The sequence below is a fragment of the Myotis nattereri genome, assembly GCF_964212035.1.
Source record: "Myotis nattereri genome assembly, chromosome: 8".
Classification (NCBI taxonomy): Eukaryota; Metazoa; Chordata; class Mammalia; order Chiroptera; family Vespertilionidae; genus Myotis; species Myotis nattereri.
This window is the reverse complement of record NC_138083.1, coordinates 35,004,095-35,032,067: the sequence shown is the minus strand read 5'-3', so window position 1 is coordinate 35,032,067 and position 27,973 is coordinate 35,004,095. Positions and strand designations below refer to the sequence as shown.

The following is a 27,973-nucleotide window of genomic DNA, read 5'->3' as shown; positions in this document are numbered from 1 at the left end:
CCGGCCCGGGGCAGCGGGGACCCGCAGTGGCAGCGGGGGGTGCCGCAATCGCACGGACTCCGCCCCTGCCCCTGCAGGAGGCCTCTGGCTGAGGCGTCTGGCCCGGGCAGCAGGGACCTGCAGCTGCAGCGGTCCCGCAATCGTGGGCTTCGCTTTAGGCCCAGGCAAGGGACCCCTAGCTCCTGGGACTGTCAGCTTCGACCGTGCCCAGCTCCCATCGCTGGCTCCACCCCTACTTCCTGCTATCACTGGCCAGGGCGGAAAAGGCACCTGATTCTCTGATCATGGTCGGGGGCAGGGCAAAGGCGGCCCCAGGGCCACCTTTGCCCTGCCCCCCATCTCTTAGCTCCCCCCTGGGTTTCCGATCACTGTCAGTGGCAAGGGGCTTCTTCCTGCTTTCCCTTTCGCCTCCCTGCATTGTGCCTACATATGCAAATTAACCACCATCTTGTTGGCAGTTAACTGACAATCTTAGTTGGCAGTTAATTTGCTTATAGCCCTGATTAGCCAATGAAAAGGGCAGCGTCATACGCCAATTACCATTTTTCTCTTTTATTAGTGTAGATATCTATATATCTATATATCTATATATCTATGTATCTATGTATCTATATATCTATATATCTATATCTATATCTACATCTACATCTACATCTACATCTACATCTACATCTACATCTATATCTTTATCTATATCTATCTATAAAGACAGATGTTGCTTTGAATGGCTGGTCATGGTGAATGACCCGTCTTCCTTCTTTCTTTCAGAGAGCACTCTGCTAGGTAGGACCCTGTGCTTGATGGGGCCAGTGTCTGCCCCCTTGTGGTCCAGAGGGTTCATGGTTATGGTGAGAACCACAGTCTTCACTCCCCCTGGTGGATCAGCTTCATCCAACTCATTGAAAACCTATGATATTTGCTCTGCATATTCTTTGGAGTCCTTAGTGGCCTCTGTAGAATACGAAAGGAAATGCTACTGAACAAGGCAGGCTCACAGAGCCCGAGATGATATATCAATTGAATAAATACCCCCAGGTTGCTGTAAGTCTCTGGTTAATTGCAAGAGTTCTGAAAAAGTTGGTTCTGACCATTTTTGTTGTTGTTGCTGTTTTCCTCATTGCTTTTATGTAGGAGATGATTTTCAGAGGTCTTTTTTAAAGATATATTTTTTATTGATTTCAGAGAGGAAGGGAGAGGGAGAGAGAGATAGAAACATCAATGATAAGAGAGAATCATTGATCAACTGCTCATATTGGGGATCAAGCCCGCAACCCAGGCATGTGCCCAGACCATGAATCAAACCTCAACCTCCTGGTTCAAAGGTCGATGCTCAACCACTGAGCCACACTAGCCGGCAAGAGGTCTTAGTCTGCCATTTTCACTGACATCCTTCTAGGGAGTTTTTTAAAAATATATTTTATTGATTTTTTACAGAGAGGAAGGGAGAAGGACAGAGAGTCAGAAACATTGATGAGAGAGAAACATCGATCAGCTGCATTCTGCACACCTCCCACTGGGGATGTGCCCGCAACCACGGTACATGCCCTTGAACGGAATCGAACTTGGGACCCTTCAATTCGCAGGCCGACGCTCTATCCACTGAGCCAAACCAGTTAGGGCTCTAGGGAGTTTTTTTAGGTGTTAAAATGTCACTATTTAAAAGTCATAAATGTGTTCTCATTAACCTGCCACCTCTCAGACTGTTTTGTATCCAGGGGAGTCTTAGACTAGTTAGTTACAAATTGAAATTGTTAGGGGAGGGAAAAGACCCATCTGTGAGCTACAGGCAAAAGCCCAGGGAGCAGCTGGAAAATGGTCCAGAATGGGCAGTGGAAGTATGTCTAGGCGGAAATGTAGTTTGGTGCCATGGTCATGGGGCAGCAAGACCAATTCTGATGGTCCCAGGTGTGTGCGCCTGCCCTTATCCACACTGATTTTTGGACCCTCAGCCAAGGAGGACTCTCAGTGTTGACCTGCCCCAAAGGAACATGAAGGTTGCTAATGCTTGGATCTTCCCTGAGCCCAATCAGGCCCTGATGGCTGACTCTCATTCAGGAAGGTCCTCTGTACTTCGGTTCACTAATTAGACATTCACAATGATCATGCAGCTGTTTATGGAATTTACTCATCCTGAGCTCAAAGATCTCATACTTCTGTGAGTGTGAAAGATGCTTCCTCCCTTAAGTCCTCACCAGGAGACACATGCTGGGTTCCTACAATTACCTTCTTGCAGTTCTGACCTCCGAACTCTGGGACTGTCCTCTCATGATGTCACATTGGCTGGTGGCAATAGTAGGTGCAGGCAGTGGTGGGTCTGGGCATGGTGACAAATATTTGGCAGGGACTGAGAAACACTACCCTGAATCTGCTTAATTTCACAAGGTCAATGAGGTCTCCCAAAGAGCAAGGGACAAGATTTTCTGTGAAGTCTGGGATGTTTCAGTTCTTGATTTGCTTTTTTGTCACTCTCTGACCTTGTGCAAGTCATTCATATAAACTACAAGGCTCAGTACCCTCATGTGTGGAGTGAAAGGGTTGAGTGAGTCCAATAAGGATCTCAAACTATGATAGCACATTTATTTTTTATTTGAAGGGACAGCCTTCCCCATCCTGGGTAGCCCTGTTCTTCTTCCTTCTTGCATTCAGTTTTTCATAAATCTTATCTGCATTAACAGTCTCAATATCCTTAAAACCTTCCTCTTCTTAGTTCCTTTAGTCTTCTTCCTCCAAAACTATGACACTCACCTGTGGTATCAATCATCTTTTTATATACAACTAGAGATTTGGTGCATGAAATTCACGCACGGGAGTGAGCGGGGGGGGGGGGGGGGGGGCGTCCCTCAGCCCGGCCTGTGCCCTCTCGTAGTCCGAAAGCCCTTGGGGATGTCCGACTGCTGGCTTAGGCCTGCTTGGGGAGCCTGGCTTCTGGCTGAGTGGTGCTCCCCTTGTGGGAGCACACTGACCACCAGGGGGCAGCTCCTGAGTTGAGCGTCTGCCCCCTGATGGTCAGTGCACAACATAGCGACCAGTCATTCCACCATTTGGGCGATTTGCATATTAGCCTTTTATTATATAGGATTCCAATGACCCTTTTCTATCCCTACCTTCCTCAAGCCTTTCAGCAATGAACACTTTGGACCAGTTTGTCCTTCCTCCTACACTTCTTTTTAAAATCCTAACCCGAGGATATGTTTTTATTGAATTTAGAGAGAGAGAGCAAGGGAGAGAGAGAAAAATAAAAGCAAGAGGGGGGGGGGGAGAGAGAGAGAGAGAGAGAGATCAGTTGCCTCCGGTATGCACCCTGACTGGGGATCAAACCTACAGCTTAGATATGTGCCCTGACAGGGTATCAAACTGCAACCTTTTGGTGTATAAGACAATTCTCCAACCAACCAAGCCATCTGGCCAGGATCCTATGCCCCCCCCCCCCCGACTTTTTTTTAATCTTTAGCTTCCTCTTGTTGTGAGAACAGAAAAGGGGCCAGTATGACTAGATGCAAGTAGCAAAGAGGAGTGTGTATCTGTCAGTTTCCTGGACTCTCTCTTGGGGTCGCCCAAGTACTTCTGTACAGCTTGGCCACAGCTAAAGGCATAATCTTCCTGCTGGAATCAACTCACCCTCCCACATTTCCAGTTACCTTTGGGCTCCCCAACTTGAGACATGGACAGGAGCCCCTGTCCTCATCTACACCTATCCAGGTCCACCTCCTGAACATTTCTCAAATCTGCCATTTTTACTTCTTGTGTGGTAATCTTGCCTGGAGGTTTACATCTAGCCCTAACCTCCTGTCCTCCCATTCTAGTAGCCACTCTGAAATTCACATTCATCTGAACACCTCCTGGTCCTGCTGAAGACCATTAAGATCTCTGATGTAAGGTCCAAACTCTGTTCATTGGGTCCAAACACCCAGGCCTAGAGCCCTCAAGTGATGGTGAGGAATGACAAGACACTCTGTGCAGACAAAGAACAATTTTATTTGGTGAGAATATGGATGTAGTGGGAAAGGAGAGGGAACAGTTTCCTTGGAGAAAAGGCTGTTCTGGTCCCCAAACAGTGTCCAGGACATAGATAGCCTTCTGTGAGTCCTCGGAAGCTGGGCAGGGAGTGGATTGAGCAGCAGGAAATGGTTCTGTTGGGAGAAGACCCCAATCAGAATGAAGTCACTGACTCTTGTTGATATTGGTCATCACCAAACCCTCCAGAGAAAGGGGAGGAGGCTGAGACCCAGGGGCCAGGGGTCTTGTCTCAGCCACAAAGGGAGCCCAGGTCTGGGGTGATGAGGCTCCTTGTGCATGTGTTTGAGTGAATGTGTGTTTGTGTATCCATGAGCACTTGTGTGTAAGGAGTTTGCATATGTGTGCACATGTGTGAATGTGTTGGTGTGAGAGTGTGTGTCTTTGTCTGAGTGATCATGTGTTTGGGTGTGAGTGTGCATCCATGACCAGGCATGTTTCTTCTGTTGTGACTATGTCTCTCCATCTCTGTCAGCATTTCTGTGGACTTCTCTGTGCAAATCTGTGCTTGTCGCTTGCTGGGGGCTAATTCCAGCAGGTCATAAATGCAAGAAGTTCATCAAAGGTTGGTGAACCTTGAGGCTTCAGCAGGGCTGAAGATACATATTATTGCCTGCTGCCAGACAGCTGAGGGCATTTCCCCAAACCTGAAAATCTACATGTTATTACTTGCTACTGGCCAAACAGCTGAACAGCTGAAGGCAGTTCCCCCAACCTGATACTTTACTGCTTACCAAACTTTACCTTTGAGATGTGTGTTTGCTTTGCTAAAGGGCAAAATGTGGGAATAAAAAGCCTTGGGCCCGGAGATTCAGAGAACTCAGCTACTAAAGCTAAGCTTCCCTGGCTCCCCCAAAATGCCTTCCATATTTATATTTCATGTCTAGTCTCTTTATTAATTTACTTGCAGCCCCTTCTTCAGATCCCTGAACCCTTCTAGATGCAGGGTAACACCCTGGCAGTCAATGTGGGTTGTTTGTCTCTCTCTTTGGGTGTTACTGTCACAGCTCCCTGCTGTCCCCAGGGGAAGAGCAGTAGCCCCCAAATTCCGGGGAGTTGGGAGCAGCACTCACAGCTCAGCAGAGGCCAGGTCCCTTTCTGGAAGGCTTAGACCTTGATGACAAATGTCAGCCCATGGATCAGTTTATCTGGAAAATAAGAAAACAACCGCTGCAGACCTGAGTGGTGGTCTCAGTGTGGAGGAGTCTGGGATGTTCAGCATTCCTCCTGGGCCTAGGGTCAGGGAACAGGAACTCTGGAGGTCTGAGCAAGCTCAGGATGGGCTTGGCAGGGGCAACTCCTCTTTCCACCAACCAGCCTAGTTGTTCTCAGTATCAGGGTTGATGGTGGGGAGACAAGGCCTATACCTCAACATTCTCTGTATATTTCAAGGCAAAAGAAACCATTTCTGGAGAGAGCTGAGGTTGGAGGGATCTATCTGCCCCATGGTGTGTGGAGACAGAGCTCCTTGGGGGCAGGCACTGCTCCTGCAGCAGGGGAGAGGGCTTGGAAGCAGGTACTTACCGGCAGTGTCATGCACCAGGGTCATGTCCAAGTTGGCAAGAACTGAATTGACCAGAGGGCACACCTGATCCAGGGTGAGAGAGGGGAATTAGACAAAGTGGTACCTGGAGGGGGACTCTGGGAGCAGCAACATTTTAGGATGGATTGTCCGGGGGTAGATTTTCTATTATTTCTCCGTGTTTGAGAGTGTTTGTTTCTAAGCATTCCCGCAGATATATGCTTGCACTCCCACTGGGCAGAAGGAGAAACCGCAGTCCTGTGCGTGAAGAGTCCAACCACACAGTGAGCCAGGGTTCATTCTGACACGACCTCTGTTTCTAACAAGGTGTACTGGTCTGAGAGGGCTGCACATCTGGCTAGAGGATGTGCCCAAGCCCAGGCTGGAAGAATGCTGTCTGCAGCCATAGTGGGGGTGGACTGGGAGCTTCTCTGGGCAGGCCAATCCGTTTCAGCTGTAGTGTGGACACGCTCAGGGCCTCGCCCAGAGCAAGAACCAATGAATGCATTTGAAGGATGGAAAGAAGAAACATGGATCAATGGACACATAGACATGAATGAATTTACTTATCAAACTGAAGGGCTCAGAAAAGCTCACCCCAGGGGCCTCTTTCAGCTTGAGAAGATATAGGAGCCCAGGGCCAGGAGCCCCCACTTTACCCACTTACCTGGTGCTGCACCAGCTCAGGAAGGACCTTAGTCAAGACCCCAGTGAGGCTGTCAACAAGGTTTTGAATGGGGAGGGAGCCAATTCTGAAAGAGAAAAGCCATGGGCAGTGCAGGAGCCTGGGGTTGGTATGGAGAAGCTTTCCGAGGGGCCACTGGGCCCATCACAGTCTCAGCATTAAGCTCCTGAAACTGGGCCTCGTCCATCCACACCCACATACAGGCAAACACCAAAGGGCTGCCCAAAGGGAGTGGCACCCTGCACAGCAGTGCACACAGTGGCACATGTAGAATAAACACATAGTTCCATTACACAGCAGATATTCAATGAGACTTTGTAGGGTCCATAAATGGATGATCAGTGCTTAGTGTGTAGTTGTCATGAGGATTCAATGAGATGATGCATGTGAAGCATGATATATGTGTTCAGTACATGTTAGCCACGATGGGGACAACTCCTGCCATATTGTGCATGACTCAGTCTTGTGACAAGTAACTGAAGTAAGTAACCCAGGTAGGCTCTGTAGCTATTTTACCTCTTACCAGGACTCACACTTATGATCTTAGTGGGTTATCAATCCACAACGGCAATGCAGCTTGATATACAGTTTGGGAAAGTACTGTCCAAGTTCATCCAGGAAGCCCTCCACCTCTCCTGATTCCCTCTAGTAGATGGGGCTTGAACTTGGATTTCTTGTTGGCTGATCCAGCATAAAATTGGTCAGCCCAGCTTAAGAAGGGATGAGTCACTATTTATCCATCCATTTACTACCATCCATCCATCCATCCATCCATCCATCCATCCATCCATCTTCCTTCCCTCCATCAATCTTCTCATCATTTCATTCTCCCACCCTCCCATCCTCCCACTCATCCATTCTCCCATTATTCTGTCTTTCCAACCATCTATCCATCATCCCATCCTATTGTCTCTGGGCAGGTGAAGCCACCCCCCTGGCCTTACCCATCAAGCAGGGAGAGTTCCAGGCTGCCGGGGGAGTGAGTGCAGTCACCAAGAACGAAGTGGATCCTCCCCTGTTCATTTCTCACAGCTAATATTTCTGCAGTGATGTTTAGCTTCACAGCCAGCTTCAACAGACTTCCGACAAGGGGCCTGCAGAGGAGATAGTGGACCCACCACATTCCAAGGAGGCGGAGGCTTTTCTCCTTGCCAGGAAAGCCAGCCTCACCTCATCCTCAGCTGTACTCATCTCATTTCCCAGTAGGGAAACCGAGGCTCAAAGAGGTCAAGTAAGTTTCCCAAGTGACTCTGGGTCACTGACCTAACAGCAAACAAACTGAACTTGGAGGCATATGTCAAACTCCAATGCCCATCCCCCGCCACCCCCCGCCCTTTTTGGCTACCCATGGTCATCAGGGTCTCCTTTGGTGAGCTACCTTCCCATCCCTACTTGGAGCCTACTCACGTTTTCACATTGAGGACCACACCCAGAGGGATGGTGAGGTAGAGACGATGGCCATCAGGGCTCTGCACAAGGCCAAGTTCCAGCAGCTGGGGATTAGTGACTTTCACACTGCATAGGAGGTGAAGGGAGAAACATTAGCCCCAAACCTAGAAACCACCTTTAACCCAATCATACCCATTTCAGAGGTGGAGCTAACTATAAGGTGGAATAGGGGAGACAGGGGAGGAGTCTTGTGGCAAAACCACATGGGTTCTGCTTTACATCAGTCCTCCCCAATCTCTGCACTGGGCCGGACCCTGACATACCCAGGGCCCTCTCCTCAACTTGAGTCTGTGAGGTATTCTAGGATAGAGACTGAATTATATCTGCATTCCATCTGGATTGCATGTGCATTCTGTATGCCAGTCCAGAGCCTTACAAAGAAAGGGGCTACTCCATATTGGTTGACTTTATGGAATGATGAGCATGTGAGTAGATAAATGTATGAATGGATGCATGGAAGAGTAAGTGGTTAGATGGAAGGAAGGATGGACAAATGGATGGGTAAGTGGACGAGTGGATGCTGTATGGGCAAGTGGAGTAAGTTTTTAACAAACATTTATAGTTGGAATCACTCATGCTGCCATGACTCTCAGTGGCAGGTTAATTAACAGTGTTTATCATGGAGACTGAACAGTAGGAAGTCAGAGAGAATGGAGAGAGGATGGAAGGAAGTTTCTTCTCTGAGCCAGCCACTGTGCCAGGTGGTTGCATATTTTACAGTCTTCCCAACAGTTTTCCTCTGTGGAAACCATAATATTTATTTTATAGAGAAACTAAGTGGGACCGAGAAACCCAGGGGGACTGAGTGCCTGGTCCCAGGTCACTCAGCAAGTACATGGTGCATTTGGAAATCAAACACAAGGCTATCTGTCTTTAAGTCAGGGTCAAGCACCTGGGTGGGTAAGAATCTTGGAAATTGCTCTAATCCAGCCCTATCAAGGACCCAGGCTCTGCTAGCTCATTGCATTAAGCTTTCCACTATTCCTTCTTGCTTAGCGAGCTCTCAAATGTCTCATGGGAAACTCATTTTAAGTCATTCCATTGATATCACATTAATGATGTCATTGAGGAGAGTGGTTACACTTTCTTGCTTACATCAAAGGCCACCTGTGTTCTAAGGAATTCCAAAGGTGAGAACAAAATTACCACCACGTAGTGGGAAACACCTTGACTTTGGAATTAAGTACATTAGAGTCAGATCTCTCACTCTGCATCCCTCTAGCTTCAATTTTTCTCTCTGCAAAGTGGGGATTATTAAATCAACCTCAGAGGGTTGTTGTGAGGATTACAGATGATGCTGGGGACTCAGGATGTGCTTTAGGACTGAGTGTAATTGCTGGTTCAAGAGGACTGGTGTTCCCTGCCAGACTATGAGAAGGGTCTCAGACCGAGTCCTGGCTTCGTGTTCAGTCCACCCATCTCCCTCCTTCAGGGCCACTGCCTGGGGTAACAGATCACCAACAGAGGTGTTCTGGTGGGGACCAAGGCCCTACTTTAGGGCTACTCACTCAAGGATGTTGTCCAGGAGAGGGATCACTGAAGTCACTCTCCCAAGCAGGCCACCAATCAGGCCACCAGAATTGCCTCCTTCAGACTTCAGAATGTCCAAGAGTGGAAGGTTTGTGAGACTATCCAACAGACCCCCAGAGAGCAGGCCATTGCTGAGAGCTGGAAATGGGTATAGGGGTTCTTAGGGGTCAGATCTGACTACTTCAGATCCTCAGCCTCTCTTCCCCATTCATCCCTGCCCTCCATGGTTGGACACACACACACACACACACACACACACACACACACACACACACCACCTGAAGGAGGTTGTCATAGACTCGCACTTACCACTTGTCAGGCTTCCAGCAAGATCTGTGGGACTTGAGGCCAGGGCTGGAGTCAGAGGCAAGGGTTGGGCCTGACCCAAGGGCAGGGTGTCCAACAGGGCTGTGGTCTGGGTCAGCAGCCCACAGAAGACAATGAGGCCCCCAATTTGAAACATCTTCTCTCCTTGGTATCTGGGGACAGAATGACAGGCCCACTGTGGCATGGCTACCAGAGAGAAATTTATCCACCGCCCGCCACTGGCCCTCAGAACACCGGGGAGAGAATAGCAATAGCTGGCACTACTTGGCATTTCCTCTGTGCCAGGCATCAGGCTGAGCTCTCCACACACAGTAACTTTTTCATCTTAACCACAACCTAAGATGGGCACTAATCATCTGCATTGCTCAGGTGAGAAAACGGGGGGTCTAGTGAGTTTAGGTGACTTCCCCCAAGGTCACAAGTACACCTGAGGACAAGATTTGAAGTCAGATCTGTCTGACCCAGAGACTTCTGTTTAAATTAAGTGCCCCCCCCCCCCCTTTGGAGCTCCAGTGGCGCAATCGGTTAGCGCGCGGTACTTATAAATTAAGTGCCCTCAGATTTACTCTCTAATTGGCTGGCTTGCAATGGCTTGAATCATTGCCACTAGTTCCAACTCTTTAGACAAAGCAAATGAAAAACTTAAGCATGCCAAGTAGCTGAGGAACTGAACTGCTTTGCCATCCTCCTCCTTAAATCTTTTGGTCCGGGTCCAGTCTGCGATGGTTTGTGGAAGCCCTTGCAAGTCACAGACTATCAGAGAGCATACGGTCATAGCCACCATCTCATCCAGACCAGTGCTGGGGAAATCCTGGGCCATTCGAAGTCTTCATTTCACAAGGAGAATCAGGGGACCAGAGAAGGGTAGTTATAGCCTCAAGGTCGCACTTGAGCCATAGAGATTTTGACTTAGGATATGAAGAGCGAGCCCACGGGAGATTTCAGCCGTGTACACCTACAGCCACGTGCCTCCCATCACCATCAGATTCCCTTTTCTACATGCAAATGCTTTTATACTGACATTACTGGTTTCCTTGAGAAGCAGAATGACTGGCCATCCTCATGAAAATGGCCAGTCCTGTTTCCTTTAAGAAGACCCCCAATGAGAGATCCTAAGTGCAGTCAGCCAGTGCCCACCCCACAGCAAAGAGCCTGGCACCCCTGCCACTCAGGGCCGCAGAGCAGGAGCAGAACGGGCGGGTCTCACCTGGGCTTCTCAGAGGTTCTGGTGGCTGTCCTGGTCTCCTCGCCCCGCTTCTGCTTGCTCCTGCCAGGGAGGCAGCCGCTTTTATAGCGTGGCAATAAGGAAACGTGCCATCGGATGATGGGTTTCTAGAGAATTCAGAATTCTGCAATCTGGTGGTGCCTTTCAGGGCTCTCCAAAGTAAATAATTGCCAATCATATTAGTAAGTGGGTCAGTTAAGCCATTTGATTAACAAGTTAAACAGAGAAAAACCTGAGAAGGGGATGTTACTCAAGACTTCATGGTTTCCCGAGCGGGGCTGAGGCTGGGGACCCACGTTCCAAGGTGACCTGGAACACGGGGAGAAAGCACCAGCCTTCTCACATCTAGGCCCTTTTCCATTCCTGTCCAGGTCTTTTTCTCCAACTAGAGGAATCTTGTTCTTAAAGTGTCAAAAACCGTCTAATTCAGTGGTTCTCAACCTGTGGGTCGCGGCCCTTCGGGGGTCGAACGACCCTTTCACAGGGGTCGCCTAAGACCATCGGAAAACACATATATAATTACATATTGTTTTTGTGATTAATCACTACGCTTCAATTATGTTCAATTTGTAACAATGAAATTGGGGTCAACACAACATGAGGAACTGTATTAAAGGGTCGCGGCATTAGGAAGGTTGAGAACCACTGGAATTGCTTCTGATTTCCCTTTATTTGTGCGCTCTCCATTCTCACCATAACCCTGGGAGAGAGGGGTTGCTGCTCCTCCTTTGCAGAGGAGGAAACTGGGGCCCACTGGGGATTAGTGCCCAAAGCCACACACTCATTGGAAAACAATAACAATAAATCGGCATCAACGGATAACGCCTGCCCAGCCCTTGCTGTGTGCCAGGACCACGTTGTATTTCACAGGCAGCATCTCATGGATCCCCACAGCTTGTGTGAGGTGGGAATGAGTACTCCCATTGTCACAGGGGAAACTGAGGCTCAGAGTGACTTGACACATGCAGAGTCGTACAGTGGACGTGGGGCTGAGGCATTAACACTCCAGTCCTTTCTCTGAGTCACTGTGCTCTACGCTGACTGACTTGCTTTCCCACATCTGTCAATTTCATGCTGTCATGAAATTTCATGGGAGAGTCTCATATCCTGGGAAAGTCTTTCCAGCTTCCCAGGCCTGAGGGATGCTGTGGCATCCTGGTTTTTACCTTAGCCTCTCTCCTTCCCTTCCCCGAATGAAGTAATAAGGCATTTGTCCCCACAGTTTAGACCAGTGATGGTGAACCTATGACACGCGTGTCAGAGGTGACACGCAAACTCATTTTTTGGTTGATTTGACTTTGTTAAATGGCATTTAAATATATAAAATAAATATCAAAAATGTAAGCCTTTGTTTTACTATGGTTGCAAATATCAAAAAATTTCTATATGTGACACGGCACCAGAGTTAAGTTAGGGTTTTTCAAACTGCTGACACGTCGAGCTCAAAAGGCTCGCCATCACTGGTTTATACCTTGGCAATCTGTTTTACAGATGAAAAAACTGAGGCATAGGGAGATCAAGTTCTTCGACCAGTGAGAGCAGGTCTTGCCCTGCAAAACGTAACACCTTATTAACCAATAGAAAGAAAGGAGGAAATGCACATGTATTGAACACCTACTATGTGCTGGGTGCCCTCCATACTTTAACCTCATCTTCCTCAGAAGTGTTTGGTATTGCTGTCCCTCAAATATTAGGTAAGGACACCAAGGTTCAGAGATGGTGACAACTTCCAGGGACACAAGGGCGAGTTGTGGATGAGTAGTGGAGTCAGAACTTGTCCCCGTGTCTTGTCACTCCTGTCATCAGTGAACCACTCTGCTTTCCCTCCTGCCAGATCTTCCCTGGAACGGCTCGCACTTCCTGTGAGAGTCCAGAGAGGCCTCCAAGGGGCCAGAGCCATGGCTTGACCTCAATTATCCATTCAAGCACTCACTAGATTATTTCCAGAGCGTGTGTGTTATCAATCATCCTTAAAGGGTCCCATTTTTTGTTATCTGGGTACCACTCTTTGGGTTGGGTCTGACTGCTGCTATCTGCAGGAAAACGGAGGCAGGTAAGTCAAGGGGACTGGTTCAAGCTTATCCAGCCAGTTACTGAACAGGTGACAGACGCTGCTGTGAAGAAAGGAAGCTGCATATGTCTGATGGCAGGAAGGGATGGATTTGGGCACAGATGGTCCCTGTCCTTGACTCCTGCCCCTCAACTTGGGGTATCGGTTGCCCCATAACAGGTTTGGCCTGGGCAGTAGCAAGGGCACCAGACACTTCCCAGAACCCACCAGAACGATGTTCTTCTCCATTTCTCTTGGACTCTCATACTCTACCAACCCAGCATGGGGACTTTTCTAGTCTTGGGGCAGGAAACCTAGCTTTCATTCATTATATATGTGCTATTCTTGATGTCTCCTGTGCCCTAAGTTTTGAAATGGAAAAGCCCAGGTTTGAAAAAAATATAAAACAATCAACCCGCAGTAAAATCGGCTTTCTATCCTTTGGTGTGTAGTTCTGTAAATTTTAATGCACATGTAGCTTTGTCACCACCATCACAGCCAGGGAGTCGAACAGTTCCATCAACTCCCGAACACCCTCATGCTGCCTGTTTCGAGTCACGCCCGCCCCCCCCCCCCCCCTGGTGAGCACTGGTCTGTCCTGTGTCACTACTGCTTTGTCAAAGTCCCGGGCGCTGGAAACTCAAAAGCCTTCTCTCTGCTTCTGAGGCTGCCCCCCCTTGAAGCCAAGGTGCTGCCTGTTCCATTGCCCCAAGCAGGGCAAGGGTCGTGGGGCATCAGGCAACGCGGAAGGACACGCTGCTGACACTTCAAGTCAGTGTTATCCACACTGGTGACGTCAACGCCTTCCCAACGTGTTTCGCAGACACTGTAGGTGGTGCCCTCTCCTTCCTACTATCTGATGTGGTTGTGGTTGTGGTTGGGAGCCTTTCTTGGTGGTGTTTTGTGAACCGAGAGGTCCATTTCTAAAGGGCAGAGTTAGTCTTCTCAAGGGGCTCTGATCCACCCACGGCCTATTCTCCAAAACCTGGGAGTGTCGGGACATTGGTTCTGTTCCCGGAGCAAGATCAGGTGGGGGCTGAGTTTGAGGGGGATCTTCAGGTGGCCTTGGGAGCCCCAGTGGTTTTGTTGGGGGACAGAGGGCAAACAGGGTTCACGGGGAGTTACGTGCCCCAACTTCGACGAGAAAATATATTTTTGCTTAAGGCAAGTTGCACTTACCTTGAAGATTAATCTTCCCTCTTACATTTACAGCTAATAATAATAATAATAATAATAAAAGCTTTTCATGGGACACTAGAGCTTTATACCATTTCTAACAACGGTGGGGACACTAAGGCTCAGGGAGGACAGTCAGCTGCCCAGGTCACTCAGCCAGGAAGGAGTGCACTCAGACCGCACCGGGGCTGTCTGGCTTTAGTGTTTGTAACTTCAAGAGCAAGTTTGTATCACAGTCTCCAGTTCAGAAAGTGCTGAGAAATCAGACAGAACCGAGTTCCAAACCCGGTTCAGCCGCCTGCGGGCAAGAGCTTCTCCTCTGCCAGCCTCGGTTTCCTTGCCTGCAACAGGGAGCTGGTGGCACCTACCTCCGGGGCTGCCGATAGGGTTAAATGGGGGAAACAAATGCAGTGCGAGGCCCAATAGCTGGCACAGAGTCAGACCTCCGCAACGGAAGAGCCTAAAGTTATGGGCACAGATAACTTCTGAGCATTTGGGGCTGAATTTCTGCTTAACTCACCCTCCACTCCAGACCCCAGTCTCATAACAAAGGTCCATTGTGCAACACGCTCTTCTAGGAGAACACACAATGTGTCCACAGCTCTGGGAACCTTCAAATGAAAACAATGCAAGAAACGGGAGGAGGTCCCTTGAGGAAGGAGGTCCCGGGGCCACCCCTGGAGGGGTCAAGAGGAAGGCAGACTACAGCCAAGTTGGCCAAGGGACCAGGCAACCTCATTGGAGGATGGGGCCCACCCCTCCCATGTTTGCTCTTGAATCATGAACAGGAAGAACCCACAACCTCAAGGCCGTCAAGGGGATTCATCTGTGTGAACATGGGCGGTTAGGGTTGCAAATCCCCGCTGAAGCATTTCGGATTAGGGAGTCTGAATTGAAAGATGGGGACAGGAGTCTCTCTTGCCCTGTTCTCATCTCTGAGATGTTGACACTTCCTTATTTGAGCTTCTCAATTCAGCTGAACGCATATTTCATCACATTCCCGTGTGTGTGTGTGTATGTGTGTATGTGTGTGTATGTGCATGTGTGTGTATATGTGTGTGTGTATGTGTGTGTGTATGTGTATGTGTGTGTGTATGTGTGTGTGTGTGTGTGTGTTTGGGGGGGCTGATGTTAGAAGGGAGGGAGGGGAGATTGGATGGGGGCTTCACAGTGGTCAAGAGTATGGGCTGCCCGAGTGCAGTCAACTTGGTCATTTCACCACTGTGTGACCTTGAGCAGTGGCCTTCCCTCTCTGAGTGTCTATGTCCTTCCGGGTGAAATCAAATCGTAGTTCATGGGTTGCTGTAAGAATTTGGTGAAATGCTGATGTGAGCCTCTGGCACCAGGCTTGGCACATGCCAAGAGCTTAACATGTGTGTGCTACTATTATTAATAGGTGTGTTATTTCCCTTTGATCTCTCAGTAGGTTTTTACTATCCTCAGGTGGAGGAGGGTGGGAATTCATATTTAATAACTGAACAGACATTAACCAAATAAAAATGAAGTAAATGACATTAAATAAGCGTACCCTATGGAAGAATTAATAGTCATTAATCAAATAATTAACAATGCATTAAATGACATTAAATAAGCATACCCTATGGAAGAATTAATAGTCATTAATCAAATAATTAACAATGAATTAAATGACATTAAATAAGCATACCCTATGGAAGAATTAACAGTCATTAATCAAATAATTAACAATGAATTAAATGACATTAAGTAAGCGTACCCTATGGACTTAGCATATGTTAAACATCCTGCAAGCGGCTTTTCATGTACTCTGACAAACATCCTGCGTGGTCAATATTTTTATTTATGAATATTTTGTTAAAGTATAACCTAAATAAGAAAAATGCACATCAGCGAATAGCTCAACGAATGATCACAAACTGAACACCCTCCCCATAATCAGCACCCAGATCCAGAAACAGAACATTGCCTCGCTTGAGCCCCTCCCAGTCGCTCAGCCACTCCCCAGGGGTAACCAGTATCTTGACCTTGAGCAGCATAGATTAGTTTTGCTGTTTTGGCTTCACGTCAATGGGAGATGCAACATGAGCTCTTTTGTGTCTGGTTTCCTTAGGTGTGTGTGACGCATCTATGCCGCCGTGCGCTTTTTCAGGTCATTGTCATTACTGTAGAGCATTCTGCTGGGTGACTACCCCACAAGATCTCCTGTTTACGCATTCTTCTGATGGGCATTTAGGTTTTTTTTTTTTTTTTTTTTTTACTTTGGGGCCAATAGGACCACTGTTGCTATGAGCAATCTTGTACACGTCTTGTGGTGCCCACAAGCACATGTTTCTGTTGAGCATAGACCTAGGAGTGGAATTGCCATGTTATACGTTGCACATTAGGAGGTGCTGCCACCAAGTTTTATAAAGTGGTGGTACAACCTCCCTCCTACCAGCAGTGTGAAGGCTCCTATTGCCCCACACCCTGTGGGCTTTCTATTCCCAGTTTGCAAGTGAGGAAGACCAAGAGGTAAAGTGCTTTGTCCCAAACACAGCTAGCGAGTCCTAAGACCAGGACTCGCTCACTCGTTTAATCCCAGATATTGGCTGAGCTTACACTCTGTGTCAGCCCTCTGCTGGTAGGTGGGGGGGTCACTGGTCACCCTGATGCACATGGTCCGGGTATGGAACTTCTCGTTGGGCTGAATTAAATCTGAACTCAGATCTGTTCGATGCCAACAGATGTTTATGCTTTTCTACTCTGTCACTTTTTCTCTATACTCCCTTGGAGCTCAGCAAAGTGCTTGGCACACAGTCGGTGCTCATTAAGTATGGGTTTAAATGAATGAAGGCATGGGAAATCTTAATAAGACCCTCCCTGCACTGAAGAGCACATCTATGGATGGTCTTCTGGATGCAAAACACAGGAAAAGAGTGTTATCTCTGGTATTTCTGGGTTGATGAGCAAACCCAGGCATATTTAGTCTCAGGATAAGCCTTCATCAGGCCTTTACTTCTGGAATCCAAACTCAGGACCCTGTCAGGGGATCTCTGTACCCTTAAGAGCTGCAATTTATTATGGGGGAGGACAGGATGTCCATGGAGTCTGTGTAAAGTTTTGGGGGCAGTGGAAGCCCCACTCTAAGGGAGACTTAAGGTTACAAGAGGTAGAATCTTCTTCCGATCATCAACAGGCAGCTGGACACTCAAGCCTGGCCTGGGGAGGGTTGGCTGGACACACAGCTGGTTGAGTTCACGAGCAGAAGGCTATTCTGTAAGGAGAAGAGTTGGTGTCAGTCACCAGCTTGTCCGCTCCTCCAGCCCCCAGGTGCACAGGGAAGAAAACTCATCCACCCATGCCAGCCAAGGGCCTGTGCCCGGAGCATTCCCATTACAACTCTTTCCAAATGATATCTGATTATTTGCTCTTATTGTCAATCATTCACTAGACTGTGAACTCCATGAGGGTGGGGACTATATCTGTTGAATCTGCAACTGGAGTGGGTGGTCTCAGGTTTGGGGTGGGGCCAGTGCTCCCTAAAGGATTGAGAGGAAGAGCTACAGTCTCTGGCAATGTGGAGGTTTAGGTGACTTAGGGGGGCCCAGCCTGCTTGTAGGAGTGCCCTCTGCTGTCCCAGCTCTCTTGAGGGCAGGAATGTGGTCCCCCCTAAGTGTTCTCAGAGCGTGTGCAGACACTGCTCCCGCAACAGGCCTCACTGGGGGCCCCGGTGGGGCAGCTCTTCCAGCCATTTTTCCATCCTGCGTCCTCCCTGAATGGATGCAGACACTCACCCATGAGGCTTTTCAGCAGTTTCACATCCAGCTGCCCGAGGATTTCACCAATTAGAGGGCATACCTGCACCACCAGCACAGAGAGAAGGGTCAGATCCGGGACGGGGAAAAGGAAACTACAGGGCCTGTGGTGGAAGCTTAGACCAGGGGTCCTCAAACTACGGCCCGCGGGCCACATGCAAATACAAATATTGTATTTGTTCCTGTTTTGTTTTTTTACTTCAAAATAAGATATGCGCAGTGTGCATAGGAATTTGTTCATAGTTTTCTTTTTTTAAACTATAGTCCGGCCCTCCAACGGTCTGAGGGGCAGTGAACTGGCCCCCTGTTTAAAAAGTTTGAGGACCCCTGGCTTAGACTCTACTGGATTTCCTTCCACATGGAATCGTGGCAAGAGTGGCTTGGCTTCCTTGTATTGAGTGCCAACTGCATGCTAGGTGCCATACACAACACTTCCATGTTTTATCCCCCTGAATCCTTACAACGTTTTTATGAAATTTGGGACTGCGGTGGTTCCCGCACTACAGATGGGAAACCGAGGCCCAGGGAGTCTAAGTCACTTGCCCAAGGATACACAGTCAGCAGAGGGCAAAACTGAACATTTTAATTGAGATCTTTCAGATTCTAAATCCCAAGATTTGAAACTCTTTGCTAAACTGCCAATATATATGCCCAGACCCTCGGACTGAAGGATGCCCAAGGCAAACATATTTTTCTCAAACTTACCTGATCTTCTATTAGATGTGGAATAACTTTTTCCAGATTTTGTCTAAAATTGCGGACAAAATGTTTTACCTTTGCTGAGAGATCTCTAGAGAGAGAGGTAGATGTACAGAATAGATAAATACAGACAAAACATTACTAGGTGCAGTATATTGACTATACCTTACACCGTTATGTCATCTGTTGCTAGCCTTCTACAAGAAGCATCATTGACAGCAGCAAAGGAGCAATTCAGAGAGGCGACTTGTCCAAGGTCGCACAGCTCGTAAGTGTAGGTTAGATTAGATTCAGTCAGTGAGCTCCAGAGTCCACAAGTCTTTCCCTGCCCTGTCCTCTCGGTGAATGTCTGGTATGATCTAAGAACTCAGTGAATGTCTGATGAGTAAATGAATGGACATTCACTGAGAACTTTGTTGCTTTCAGCATTCTGGACCCACATGGAGAAATCAGAGAGAAGTCTTGCCCTCGAGGGACTCATAGTCTATTGAGGTTGACAGACTTGGTCAGCCAGTGTATAGATCTTCCTTTAGCTTTTTTTAATTTATTTATGTCTTGTTCACTACTGTATCACTAGCATGAAGCATGCTGTGCCTGGCAAATAGTAAGTTCTCAGTAAATATTTGTTAGTGAATGAGTGGTGAAGAGGAGCTTTAGAGAAGGAAGGGCATCCCAGCAAAAGGATCTGCATGTGCAAAAGCGCAGTGGTGTGAAAATAAATGGTGTGTTGATGAAGGGGTGGGTCCTTGAGAGAGACTATGGGGTAAAGGGCTGCAGGGTGGGGCAGGGGAGAGGACAAGTAGGGCCTTGAGTGACATCCAGGAGTTTGCATACTGAGGCCATTGGAGAGCCACTGGGAGGTTTGAGGCAGCGGCTGGGGGACATGACTAGATTCTTGTGCTAGAAAGTTGCTTCTGCTGCAGGAGGAGAATGGAGTGAAGGAGGTGAGGTACAGTCAAGGAAAGTCGGAGGAGGCTCCTGCAATGGTCCAGGAAGTGGACCATGGGCTGCACAGTGAAGGATGGAGAGAAGGATGGAGAGCAGGGAGCAGTGGGGGCTGCCAGGAAGTCACTGTTGGGAGCTGTGAAGATGGGCTGCAAGGAATGAGGAGGAGGAAGAGTCTGGGTTCTTTCTGGGAAGGTGGCAGGCAGGGCCATCACTGGGGGGGAACACAAGAGAAGGAACAGATCCTGGGGAAAGGGTGAGATCTGTTTGGGGTCCGTCCAGGAGGTGGTGGAGACATGTCAGGAAGCTAGGGCCAGCTAGGGCTAGTCAGGAAGGGGCCCAGCCCTGGGGAGGGGCAGCTAGGACCTTACTCAGTTAGAACTGTTGTATGGACGCTGCTGGGCTCCACGCGGCAATTGCCTATCGCCAGATCCCTCCGGCCAAACTCATCTTTCTCCAGCCAGAACTCCACAGAGAGGTTCATGCGTGCATGTGTCGTTGCAGTCTTGTTTTTGAAGGGCCTCCTGAGGATGAGAGAGGGAGGAAGAGGGCAAAGGGCAGGAGACAGAGAAAAGGCAGGTGGAAGCAGCCAACACGAAGAGTGGCTCTCCGTGTGGATGGTACTGTCTACACTCCGAGTCCTTTTCAACAAACCAGCCCAGTGGGGCTCCACGTGGCCGGCGTGTTAAATCCTGTGCTCAGTGGTTAAGGAGGAGACTGCTATTAGCCAGAGTGGCTTCTGAAAATCCTTTTAATAGAGCAGATGAGGGGGCTTTGGAAATTCAAAGGTAGAGAGTTTACTTAATTTTTATGTTTTTACTGTGAGCTGCAGCCTCCCTTTCCTTGAGGCAGTAGATGTTAAAGGATAGTTTGAACAGAAGAGAAAGGTGATGAGATACAGTGCTTCTCTTTTTTAAGTCAGTGTAGTGAATTCACAGAGATTTAAATGAGCAAATGATCTGCCTGCACCGACCAGTGATTGCCATCCACATTTCAGCTGAAGGAACTAAGGCTCAGAGACATGAAGTGACTTGCCCAAGGTCACACAGTGAGTGAATTTGGAAACCAAGATTTGAAACCAGGTTGGGGCCAGAAAGATCTGAGTTCCACAGGTTGCCAAATTCCCTCCCTTCCGCCCCACCCCACCCCCACCCCAGCTCCCTGGTTCCCAGTGAGGAGGAGGCGCACCTCTTACACCTGCTTCTATATGACTTACACACTCAAGTCAATGTCAAATTCAAGTGAGATGTTTGCTGAGAACCACTCCTTAGGGACAGACATCTGGATCCTGCCATAGTCCAGCTGAATGTTGGTGATGTTGGCGCTACACAAGGAGAGAACAGAGATCCAGTGAGGGTGAGGGACCTCAGACATCAAGGCCGCGGGCTGACAAACAAGGCTGGTTTGTCTATAAAAAGGGCCTGGCAGTGCATTTGGAGTCAGAGCCTTTTATAGATGCTCTGAGGGCAAGAGCCACCTACAGGAGCCCTAGGCTGCAAGCTGTCCCAGACTGCCCTCGCAGTTCCACGCTGTCATATTGGTTTGTGTAGCCCATAGCCAACTGCAGACCCAGACCCTAGGCCTGTTCTCACACCAAGCCTCCCCGCTCAGTAGATGGCTCCACCACCTCCCCAGGTTGCCCAGGCCCAAACCCCAGGAACTGTCTTTAATTCTCTCCATCCCTCATTTCCACGTTCACACCATCAGCAAATCATGTTGTGTCTGCTTGCAAATACATCCTGAGTTTGGCCACTTCCTACCACCTTTGTTGATTTTACCTGGTCCAGGTTACCATCTCTTCTTATCTGGAGATACTCTAGTTCTTCTGGGCTGCCGGTCCTGATCTTGGCTTCTCTATGACCGTTCTCCATGTGGCAGCCAAAGGGACCTAACTCCCCTCTCACTCAACATTCTCCACTGGTTTCTCGCTGCTCTTGGAATAAAATCCAAACTACCCACCACAGCCCTTTTGACCTTCAGTGCCTGGCCTCAGCTGCCATCTTACTCACCCAGCCACATGGGACTTGTTCTTTTTTCAAACATCAATTTCCTTCCTACCTCAGGGTCTTTCCACTTCCTGCTTCCCATGTCCCTCATGTTACTTGCTTCTTCATTCAGGTTTCTACCTAAGGGTTATCTCTTTTTTTCTTTTTAAATTGATTTCAGAGAGGAAGGAAATGGGAGAGAGCGAGAGGGAGAGGGAGAGGGAGAGGGAGAGGGAGAGGGAGAGAGAGAGAGAGAGAGAGAGAGAGAGAGAGAGAGAGAGAGAGAGAAACATCAATGATGAGATGGAATCATTGATCAGCTGCCTCCTGCATGCCCCATATTGGGGATGGAACCCACAACCCGGACATGGGCCCTGACTGGGAATCAAACTATGACCTCCTGGTTCATAGATCAATGCTCAGCCACTGAGCCACACCAGCTGGGCAGGGTTACCTCTATAGACAGATCCTCCTGATCAGCTCCCTCACTCTCACCCTTCACCTTGATATATTTGTCTTCTCCACATCTTCTTTCACCTGAAATTAGTTATTTACTTTTGTGGCCTATCTCACTAACTAGGACTTAGATCCCAAAAGACAGTGACTATATGTCTGGTTTATAGGTGTATTCTCAGTACCCAGCCTAGGTCCTGGTACATAGTAGGTGCTCAATGAATATTTGTAACAATTGTTTAAGGAATGGGTGGAGGGAGGTGATCATGGCTGTGCCCATCAAAAAAAACCCTGCTGGGGAGTATTGGTGCTCATTAAAATGGAGAGAATGAGGGATTCGAGTCAGAGAGTAGGGAGCTCCAGGCACAGCAGGTGTACGTGAGCGTCTTTGAGACTGGGAAGCTGGGGAGGCCTGCATCCGTCAAGAGGAAGGTGTGAAAATGGAGGTGAGCAGGACAGGCCCAGTTCTGTGAGTTTAATTGTAGCTACTGATGGCTAGGCATCCACCATGTGCAGCAGAGAAAACTTCCCCAAACTCCCAGCGGCAGGGACAATTATTCTGCCCATTTCATTGATGAGGACTCAAGGCTGAAGCTTAGAGAGCTCAAATGCCTTGCCCAGAGTCACACAGCTATCAGGCACTAGAGTGGGGCTCAGATGTCTGGCTCTAGTCCTCGGTTCCTTTGGCGCCCCGGATGTTCATCCAGGCTGTGATCTGGGTACCAGGGTTCTAGATGAGGCCAGAATGGTCCAGTAATTTCCCCAAGGTTGATGGCAGAGGCAGGGTTTAAATGAGGAAACCTTTACTCCCAAGCCTTCACTTTTAATTACTCTGCTGTGCTGCCTTCCCAAATACCCCCACTCCATCCTGGTCATCCTTCTACTGGGCCTTACATCTCCTTCCAATCTTCCCTCGTCCCAGTCCTTGAACTTCCATTCTCTAGCCCTGCCTTCTGACCCCATAGCTCTATAAAGAGTCCCAGGGCCAGGGATGGGGTTCAGGGTCTCACCTGCCTTCTTGCTGCTGCTGGAGGCTCATGCTATCACCGATTAGCCAGGCCACCATCCCTGCAGTCACCTGCTTTGAGTTATTCAGACTGCCCAGGAGGCAGATGTTCTGAATTCGGCCCTCTGCATTGTGCTTCATGAGGCCCTGGGTAATAACTGGAAATGGATAAGGCGTCGGTGACATTGCACAATGTCAGGGAAAAGGCGGGGGATTTGGAGTCAGGAGGCCTGAGTTGCATCTGGTGTACCCACTTGCTGAGTGCTTGGTGCCTGTCACCCCCCTGCCCCCAACACTGAGATCCACATTCTTCATCTGTGAACTTATGCTCGGCAGGGGTGATCTGAGATTCCTGCAGAGGGTCTGGTGGGCAACAGCGGCTCAAAGGAGATCTTTCGGTTGAAGGTTCACTCAGAGCTGTATCTCTGAGTCTGGAGCACAGAGCCCAACATATATGTAGGCCACAATCACAATAAATGTTAGTTGAAGATGAAAATAAGTGGGCCAATCAGTAGATGAGTGGATAAAAAAAGCTATGGTACATTTACACCATGGAATACTATGCAGCTGTAAAAAAAAAAAAAAAAAAAGAAGACAGCATGGAGAGACCTGGGGAGTAATATGCTAAGAGAAATAGGCCAGTCAGAGAAAGACAAGTATCACATGATCTCACTCATATGGGGAATCAAATGAACAAAATAACTGATGAACAAAATAGATCCAGAGACATAGAAGCATGAAACAGACTGATGAATTTCAGAGGAAAGGAGGGGGTGGAAGGTGGATGGAATGAGATTAACTGAGGAACTTATATACATATATGCATAGCCCATGGACACAGACAATACTAATAGTGTGGTGAAGGCCTGAGAGGGGTGGGTGTGAGGTGGAGGGAGTCAATGGGGGAAAAAAGGAACATTTGTAATACTTCCAACAATATAGATAAATTTAAAAGTTAAATAAAAATTAAAGTAAATGTTCCTACAAGCAGCATATATATTGTACTTACACCTTTGTGCACGTGCTTCATAGAATAGATATCTAGAAGTGAAAGCAGTGGGCTAAGGGATCTTTTAAATTATGATTAAATACTGCTGCATTACCTTTCAAAGCTAACATTTTTAAAAGTATTATGTTAACTCAAAATTATGTATTCTGCTTTTTTCATAGTTTAACATTGGGCACATAGATAAAGAATACTTTATTTATTTGACCATTTCTCTGTTATTAAATTTTAAGTGGCTTCTAGTTTTCCACCAATAAGAAGAGATGCTGTGTTTAAATTATCTGGGAATATGGGTTTTCAGTGTTTTAAATGATGATTTCTTAGCATGGTTAACATTTGTGCATACTTCTGAATTCTTTTCCAATTTTACTGTAGTATTAACAATTATATTTTAATTTGTCGCATTCATTAAACTTAATATGTAGACCTAGGGAGGTTGAATTTTTTTCTATATGTGTTTTCTAGACTATCTTCTTTTGTAATATATATATATATATATATATATTTCAGAGGAAAGGCAAGGGAGAGATAGAAACATCAATGATGAGAGAGAATCATCAATTGGTTGCCTCATGCACACCTCATACTGGGGATGGAGCCCATATCTGGGCATGTGCCCTGACCGGGAATCGAACCATGACCTCCTGGTTCATAGGCTGACACTCAACCACTGAGCAACACTGGCCAGGCTTTCAGTCTGCAGGCCGATGCTCTATCCACTGAGCCAAACCAGTCAGGGCTGGCCAGGCTTTAATAAAACTAACTGAAATATATATATATGGGCAAATAAAGAGAGAATAAATGTAAATCTTCTCACACCATGCCCAGAATAAACTGAGTGGAGCTCCCAGCAGGAAAGAATGAATTCCAAAAGGGAAAGGGATTTTAAAAGGTATGGACATGTTTAAGTTCTTCCTCTCTTGGCTCTAGATTCTCCTGCCCAGGATGGGTCCAGCTCTGACAAACCCCAGAGCTCACAATAGGACACATTTATTTCACTGTCTTGACCCTTCCTATGATCAGGACCCGTACTACGGGTTACTGCAGAGCTGCAGAAACCATTCTTATACCTCACCCTCCGTCCTCCAGGATCAGCTCCCAGACCCCTTTTCAGCTCCCCATGTTTCTGCTGCCTATAAACTAAAGTTGTGTCTGGAGTCACAGATCTGGGTTCAAATCTTAGCTCTGTTAGCTCCCTGATTCTGGATTTCCTCATCTGTATAATACAGTGATGGCGAACCTATGACACGCGTGTCAGAGATGACACGCGAACCCATTTTTTTTGGTTGATTTTTCTTTGTTAAATGGCATTTAAATATATAAAATAAATATCAAAAATATAAGTCTTTGTTTTACTATGGTTGCAAATATCAAAAAATTTCTGTATGTGACACGGCACCAGAGTTAAGTTAGGGTTTTTCAAAATGCTGACACGCCGAGCTCAAAAGGTTCGCCATCACTGGTATAATAGGAACAGTAATAATACCCACTTCATGGAATTCTTTTAAAAAATATTTTTTTTTATTTCAGAAAGGAATGGAGAATAAGAGGGAGAGGGAGAGGGAGAGGGAGAGGGAGAGGGAGAGGGAGAGGGAGAGGGTGGGGCCCTAACCCAATAGGACTAGTGTCCTTACAAGAAGAGAAAGAGGCCAGTGCATTCTCTCTCTCTGCAACACACAGAGGAAAGGCCATGTGAGGACACAGCAAGAAGGCGGCCATCTGCAGGCTAGGAAGAAAGGTTTCACCAGAAACACACCCTGTGGGCACCTTGGTCTTGGATTTTCAATCTCCATTACTGTGAGAAAGTGCCTGTTGTTTTAGCCACTTGGTCTGTGGTATCCTGCTATGGCAGTCCAAGTAGGCTGGCACAGATGAATACTCTCCAGTGCTGGGGAACATGAAGAGACAGGTGTGCTTGTTTATTACTGGAGTTAGCGTAGACTGGCACTGACATCCTACAGTGAAATCTGGCAATCTTTAGTTAAATTGAGTTTTCATCTGCCATAGAGCCCAGCTATTTGTCTTTGGGTATATCTCAGAGACGTTCCCCGAGAGACACATGCCAGGATGTTCATCTCAGAGTAGTTTACAATGGTGGGGAGTTAGAGACAACTCAAGTGTCCATCCCTAGGGAAATGGCCACGTGGTGGTGAAGTGGATGAATATCTGCGCCAGTCTGAAGCCACAGGTATCAACAGTGTTCAGTGAAACCAGTCAGAAGCAATGAGATCTATTGGGCAATATCATGATGTAAAGTAAAAACACTGCATGCTTTACAAAGATCTGGGCATATTTAAACTCACACACACTGCAGTGCCTGCCAAGAAAGAGGGAATGGGAGTGCGAATAAGAGGTAAAAAGGAAAATAACATAAAATCAAATCAAAGAAGGGCCTTGCCCTGACTCATGATAATGATAATGTGCTATGAATTGGTGCATGATCAAGTCAGCCTCAATTGTCCGTACTTGAGGTCTAAGAAAAAAGGAAGAAAAGAGGGTGAGTGACTGACCCAATGCCATACAGCAGGTCAGTGGCGAGGCCCAGATGATGCCTTCCCCACCCACCCTGTGACAACAGGCAGAGCATGGGCTTAGCTTACTTCTCACCAGGGTGGATTTGCTGCTTGCGTGGGCCTTGGCCAGGCCAGGCCAGGGCTGCTTGTGCAGTGCTGAGGGCAAGGACAGCAAACAGAGGAGGATCAGGAGCTTCCAAAATGGATGCATCTTGGGTTCTGGGACCTGCAGGTGTCAAGAAGGGTCAGGTGGCTGTGGGGGTGGCCGTTGGGATAGGTGGACTCAAGGTTTTCTGCGAGAAGATTTCATCAGAGTTAGCCCCCAGAATGCTGTGGTGGAGGTGTTGTGATGAGCTCTGGCAGCTGGTCACATGGTGAAGGCAGCAGGTAGAGCCTGGGGGGAGCCCAGGGCTCTAGCAGGGCCCTTGTTGCTTGGAGACGCCCACTAGAGCCCTCTGTTGGGTCATCCAGCAGGAGTTCTCTCCCAGATCCTGCACAGGCTGGATGTTGGTGACCTTTCAGTGAAAAAGTAAATGAATGAATGAATAGGCAAGGATGGCTAATCTCAGGCTTTCTAATTGGACTCAGACTTTCTTAAGGGCAAGATCATACTCAGTGCCTACCATGATGCTTGTTTGCCAGAAACTAAGTGCTGCTGAAATGTTTGTTGAGTGACTAAGTGACAATACATGGATGTGTGAGGATGGTTGATCTCTGAATCCCTCACCAAATTGTCATTTTCTTTCTTTATTATTATTATTATTATTATTATTATTATTATTATTATTAGTTAAGGTATTACAAATGTGTCCTCATCCCCCCCATTAACCCCCAACCTCCCTCCCCCCCCCCGCCTCACCCCGCACACTCATGCTCCCATCCCCCTGTTGTCCATGTCCATTGGTTTGGCTTATATACATGTATACAAGTCCTTCGGTTGATCTCTTCCCCTTACCCCCGCCCTCCCCTACTTTCCTTCTGGGGATTGATAGCCTGATCGCTGTTTCTCAGTCTTTGGGTCTGTCCCTTTTCATCAGTCTATGTTGTTCTCTATAATCCACAAATGAGTGAGATCATGTGGTATTTATCTTTCTCTGACTGGCTTATTTCACTTAGCATAATGCTCTCCAGTTCCATCCATGCTGTTGCAAAAGGCAAGAGTTCCTTTTTTTTTTACAGCAGCATAGTATTCCATCATGCAGATGTACCACAGTTTTCTAATCCACTCATCTGCTGATGGGCACTTAGGCTGTTTCCAAATCTTAGCTATGGTGAATTGTGCTGCTATGAACATAGGGGTGCATATATCCTTTCTGGTTGGCGTTTCTGGTTTCTTGGGATATATTCCTAGTAGTGGGATCACTGGGTCAAATGGGAGTTCCATTTTTAGTTTTTTGAGGTAGCTCCATACTGTTCTCCACAGTGGCTGCACCAGTCTGCATTCCCACCAGCAGTGCAGAAGAGTTCCTTTTTCTCCACATCCTCTCCAACACTTGTTGTTTGTTGATTTGTTGATGATAGCCATTCTGACAGGTGTGAGATGATAATGCATTGTTGTTTTGATTTGCATCTCTCGTATAATTAGTGACTTTGAACATGTTTTCATATGCCTTTC

At 47.6% G+C, this 27,973-nt stretch overlaps 2 protein-coding genes across 2 annotated transcripts; both read right to left on the bottom strand.

Annotated features, from left to right (window-relative positions):
• Positions 1 to 3,956: 3,956 nt before the first annotated feature.
• Positions 3,957 to 9,663, bottom strand: LOC308523325 (BPI fold-containing family A member 1-like; the record flags this gene model as incomplete). The annotated part of the gene is made up of 8 exons (XM_081097134.1): positions 3,957 to 4,130; positions 5,088 to 5,162; positions 5,539 to 5,602; positions 6,204 to 6,288; positions 7,166 to 7,315; positions 7,629 to 7,736; positions 9,179 to 9,338; positions 9,510 to 9,663. 7 exons carry the CDS (start codon positions 9,661 to 9,663, stop codon positions 5,122 to 5,124), a joined length of 762 nt encoding a protein of 253 aa, XP_080953260.1. The 3' UTR covers positions 3,957 to 4,130; positions 5,088 to 5,121.
• Positions 9,664 to 17,383: 7,720 nt separating this feature from the next.
• Positions 17,384 to 26,569, bottom strand: BPIFA3 (BPI fold containing family A member 3; the record flags this gene model as incomplete). The annotated part of the gene is made up of 7 exons (XM_081097716.1): positions 17,384 to 17,475; positions 17,656 to 17,794; positions 18,457 to 18,541; positions 19,767 to 19,916; positions 20,612 to 20,719; positions 22,844 to 22,997; positions 26,446 to 26,569. The coding sequence occupies 7 exons, from the start codon at positions 26,567 to 26,569 to the stop codon at positions 17,384 to 17,386; spliced, it is 852 nt and encodes a 283-aa protein (XP_080953842.1).
• Positions 26,570 to 27,973: the final 1,404 nt, after the last annotated feature.